The following is a 5,637-nucleotide window of genomic DNA, read 5'->3' as shown; positions in this document are numbered from 1 at the left end:
CCCATCGATTCATCTCGATGAACAGAGTAAATGTCTGTATGTCTGTACAGAACAAATAGTCATAGATCTCAGAGACGGAACTAGTTGCAAATTAAAGGTATTCTTGTCAGCCAGAAGGCAATTGTTTCCTTTCCTTAATTCGTTGTTTACTTTTTGTTGTATATAAACTTTTATGTTCAAAATTTGCAGTTTTTCTATATCTGTCCCAATCGAACTTGAATACTGAATATGTTTTCAAATTTAGATACTTATCGTAATACCAATCAAACAAGCCATAGACTGTAAAAATCTGTCAACTATTCACGGAGATATCGATATTTTTGTGTAGTCGATTTTTCCGCCATATCATAGTGGTACGCAGTACGATGAAATAACGCTTGGAATCAAAATTAGACACAATTTTCAATGCAATCATTTCTGAATGATTGAAAGATTGAATACAGTACTCTTCAGCATATTATTTGGGTTCGATTTATTTTAGTACGATTCCTTTTTGGCAACATGTTCTGCATTATATTCGAATTCAAAGTGATAGCCCATACAGTTTTATAACTACAAAGCAAAGTCTTGGCGTTACATTCCTTTTGTGGAATTTTGTCTACAGAATCATTGCATGGCTAGTACTACGATCTTACTGACACTAAGAATCCTTCCACGTCGGGGCTGGGATTTTATAACTACACAAAGTTTTTTGTTTTTGCACGGGTGCTACGTAAAAAGTAAACGTATAAAATAAAACCTAGTTAATTGAGGAAACCGTGTAAAAATACGTCTTCTACACGTTCTTGGACGTAATAATTTCAAAACCCGTGGATTTGATTATTTTTTTGTTTTTGTCAAAATGTTATTTTTATTTGACAACAAAATTTGAAAACTTGAAGTAACATTGGATGACCAGTTAAAATTAAAACATTTGGAAGACTCGTTGTGTGTGTGTGTTTGGTTGGTTAATTGGTTGCAGTTTTCGAAGATATTTATACGCGCTCAATTTTCTCAAAGATGGCTGAACCGATTTTAACTAACTTATGCTAGTTTGAAAGCTGCTGTCGAGCCATTGATCAAGTTCAAAGATCAAATGGCTGTGACTTTTGGTTCCGGAGATATGATTGTATAAGCGACGTAACCGTCAAAACGCGTTGTATTTTTACCGCTCAATTTTCTCAGAGATGGCTGAACCGATTTTAACAAACTTATACTCGTTTGAAAGCTACTGTCGAGCCATTAATCAAGTTCAAAGATCAAATAGATGTGACTTTTGGTTCCGGATATATAATGGTATAAGCGACGTACCCGACAAAACACGTTGGTTTTACCGCTCTAATGTATATAAGGGTGCCAATATTTTGGAACCACCTCTAATTTAGTAAAGCGCTGTTGTTCAAAAGTTTAAGCACCTCGAAAAAAGTCCCCATGCAAAATTTGAGCTAAATCGGATATGGGTAAGAGGTGCTGCCCGGCGGTTAAGGTTTGAACATTTTCGATCTAGAAAAATCACCATAGGGACCATGAGATTTCCGAAATCGAAAAAAATTTGATGTCAAACGTCTTAGAATTGCATGAAACGTCGTCTCAAAAAAAAATTTTTTTTTGAAAAAATCGACTTTCTTGGATGATTTTTCGAAAAAAAATTTTTTCAAGATAACACTAAAAACTTCAATAAAAGTGATGACGTTTACTGTTTTTAAGCATGTAAACGATGTAAATCTGGAAATTATCTGAATGATCGTGAAACTGTTGTAATTCCACGCTTTTCTTTTGTGTGCAAGCTGGATTTTATTCATCCAAAGTGGCGCAGTTTGGAGGCGACAGAATGCGACGTTCTCAGGGCTATGCATATCAACCGCTAGCCCAGAACCCTGGTCCTAGCGGTCTGGGTAATCAAAATCACGATGCACTAGAGGAAGAAAATGAGCGGATGGCCGATGAACTCAAAGGTAAAATTGGTGCACTTAAATCACTCACAATCGACATTGGAAACGAAGTGCGGTATCAGGATAAGTTACTACGAGGAATCGATGAGGATATGGACAGGACAGGAGGGTTCATGTCCAATACAATCACACGGGTTGTTCGGTTAGGAAAGGGAGGACATAGGAGCTATATGTGCTACATGTTCTTGTGATGTTTGTGTTTTTCGTATTGTTTCTAATGCTGAAATTTAGATAGTAAATGATAGCTGGAGTGTAATTTGTAAGCCACTTTATTTTATGTCGTATTTTGAGTGTGCCGGTGAAACACCAATAAATTTATTGAACTGAAAGCATAGCTTTGCTATGTGAATTTATTGACCCAGAAAAAAAAAAACACTAAAAACTTTGATGTTTCATGCAATTCTAAAACTTTTGGCATCAAATTTTTTTTCGATTTTGGAAATTTCATGTGGTGTTATGTCAACTCACTGTAATGTTCCAAAACAGAAACAAACAAACAAAATAAATGATTCCGAAAACGATATAAATTTTTGTCACAAACTTCTAGTAAAAATTTCTCGATGATAGTGAGCCACAGTGCTTTTAAATAATCACCCCGATTCTGTATTTCGTTCGAAATTTTGCATTCTATAGTTCGATCGAGTTCGAGTTTTTCATTCAAAAGCATCATTCGATAGAATTACAGAATGCAAATTTTTACATTCGTTCGACAAAATCCGATTCTATCGCAATACAGAATAGGGGTGAATACTGTATTAGTGTCATTGCAAAACACTTCCTGCTTACATTGATATTTTCTGATATGTCATTCGACGCTTTGACGTTTCGCCTGCCAGATCTAGCTACACACTCACGCAAGAAACAGTGTTCTATTCGCGTTTCAAATTTTCATTAATTTGAAACAAATTCGTCGAGCAGTGGTAAATCTGTTTCAAATTTGTACTCGAAAAATAGAACTAGATATCAGCGTTGCGATTGACATGGTTTAGTCGCGAAAAATATTCGAAATAAATTAAGTTGTATTTCCTCGTAAACAAAACGAAAAAATAATATCACGAATCATCATCAAAATCGGTCGCAAAAAATTAACAAAAAAGGGACTTCTGGGGTTACTCAAGCTGGTGACGTAGGACTACACAACTATTTTCTAGATCAGTGCTAAATTTGTGTGAAATATTTAGGCAGCAGTTTTTGGTGTTCCATATAAACTTATTTGTATCCAGACGAAATGGTTTTGTTTCCTATATAAGGGTGCGAATTCAAAACACGTTCAATAAAGAGTTGGCTCGATCTTTTTTTTGTTTCAATAATAGAGGTTTTAATCTCTTCGAGCCACAAAAGCTTTCTGACCCTATGTGAACTTATGTATACCAATCTGTTATCTCTGCTAGGAGAAACCTCGGTAATTTCTTGAGAAATGAGACAAATTAAACATTGTTCGTAATAATTTGAAGTTTCCACAACCGATTATCTGAAATATATAGAATTCATGCGTAGAACCATTTCCAAGCAGTAGGTTTAAGAAAATCGAAAATCGGTTTAAATGTATGTAGATGTTCAAATTTATTTTCTGTTCCGTATTTTAAACTCGCATCTCTATATAGTCCTACGTCAAAAAAGACCCCATGTTCAGTCCGCAAAACTGAATTTGAGGAAATTCGACCAATATTCTAGCACTATTCAGGCTGTTGGAAGCGATAAGTCAAAAATTAGTGAACGTAAATTATTTTTAGTTTTCCTGAAATAGATAACTCAAATCAACTGATTTTTCCGCCGAAAAGCGAAAATAAATTGAGATCACCCATAGATCAATGGTCGCTTCCAATCACCTGTACTCTTAGTAGGAATGATCTTAACTAAATTAATTAGGCAATCGACATTGTACAATTGAATTTTTCATAGGCTTATACAGTTTTCCTGTATTCGGCACTCAGCCTCGTACTCGCAGTAAGGATCTCGGGAAACCAGACGTTGAATATCAGTTGTCTGCCAATTGAAGCAGCACACTTTTCGGAATGCACCGAGTGGCGGTCGGTCGTGGCCCTCGTTTATTGCGCCTGTCAAAATATAATTGACGCCATAAGTCTTTTTCAACTCGTGGAAGATCTCAAAGTACACCCATCGCTCCGGACAGAAATGATGGCACTTCGTACAAGTTCTTCAGAGTATACCTACATGTAAGCCGCGTGGAATGGATTCCACTTAGGGAACCGTGAAAGGGCACGGTTGAACATAAGCCCACAACGAAGATCACTTTCGAATTGTGGCCTAGCTCAGATCAGGTTGCAGTTTTTCCTCTCCTCACGTTGCGCTAAATAAATCACGATTTTAATCAGATCACGGCATCAAGAACTTTACCAGCAGCAAATAAATATATCATATATCACACGGTGCGAAAGAGGTTCCTTGAAGTCAGTCACGTGGTTCGTGGAGCGTGTCATAACGAATGGGCTTGAGTATCCTCGAACCGCCACGTATCTGTACCATATCCGTTGGGTAATCGAACTCACTGCGGTTCCTACTGGGTATGATTTTGCTGGAACAAGAAAGAAGATGTGCCCGACGCGTGTACGAGTATATCATTTGGTATTACGCAAGACCGCAAGGAACATTTGCTTTCGCGAAAAGCGATCGTTCTCAGCCGCTGTTGGCAAAGCAGGTACTTCAACTGAACCGCTCTCTTACAGATTATTAATCATTCTTTTTCCCTTCTCGAGCGGGCTCGCGCTCGCGTTCAGTCGCTTATTTCACGAGAAGGCGCAAGAACAACCTTGCCAAAGCTGGGCAAACCGCACCAGATTGCAGCAAGTCGCACTCGAGCTCCACTCCACCGCGGTTGGCAGAATCATCACATAACAGTGTCATAATTTGTCGAGTTGAAGGTTTGCTATACTGTGAGTTTCCATCGCGTCGTCATCATTGGCAAACACCTACACGGAATGTTTTGCAGTCAGGTGACGGACGCGATCTGCCATGAGATGATCGTCGGCGTCGGTACAAATTAGATACCAATAAGTGCACTAGCAAGTGATGATGGATTGCGGTGCGATTTCGATCTGGAACTTGTCGAGTGCAACTAAGCGGGTTCATCAATCAAGACGTAAAGGTGCGAGAAAACAGAAGAACAGGATTATTTTAATCTTCCATCTCTGGAGTGCTGCTACACTGGCCGAAGATGGGCAGATAATTATAATTGTATTATGGTTAATTTACTTAAAAAACCGCGCTTTTTGTTTTGCTGACTTGCTTCAATAGGAAATGTGAAGAACCTTGTGATATGTGGTTTTATTGCATATTGCTCCACATCCATTAGAGACTCACACTGCCATTTGAAGTATACCGACTTTGGTTCAGGGCAGTTTGATTACATCTTAATTTCTAGTATTGGGAGTACAAATTAGTTCGGTCCGTTTTCAAAAGATGGCTCAGGCTGTTATAAATATTGAACAGTGACATCTGATTCGATTGTTTCAAAAGTTTAGACATCTGTCTTGACATATAATATTGATAAATTTATATTGCTTCGAGTTAAAAAAAATCTTGTTTTTGCACTGTGGTAATTATGAGCAAGTTTGTGTTAACTAAGCAGCATTTGCGGGAAGTTTTAGTTTTCTGTTTTAATTGTAAGAAAAGTGCAGCTGAAGCGCATCAAATGCTTGTGAATATTTATGGTGATAATTATCAGTTTCACCATATCAGTTTTCCA

The 5,637-nt window shown here is 37.6% G+C and overlaps 1 protein-coding gene across 1 annotated transcript; it reads left to right on the top strand.

Moving 5' to 3' along the window:
- Window positions 1-1,662: 1,662 nt before the first annotated feature.
- LOC131436262 (BET1 homolog) lies at window positions 1,663-2,297 on the top strand. Its single transcript, XM_058604886.1, has one exon. It carries the CDS (start codon window positions 1,811-1,813, stop codon window positions 2,120-2,122), a length of 312 nt encoding a protein of 103 aa, XP_058460869.1. The 5' UTR covers window positions 1,663-1,810; the 3' UTR covers window positions 2,123-2,297.
- Window positions 2,298-5,637: the final 3,340 nt, after the last annotated feature.

Source organism: Malaya genurostris, chromosome 3 (genome assembly GCF_030247185.1).
Source record: "Malaya genurostris strain Urasoe2022 chromosome 3, Malgen_1.1, whole genome shotgun sequence".
NCBI lineage: Eukaryota > Metazoa > Arthropoda > Insecta > Diptera > Culicidae > Malaya > Malaya genurostris.
This window is presented reverse-complemented; position numbering and strand designations above follow the sequence as displayed.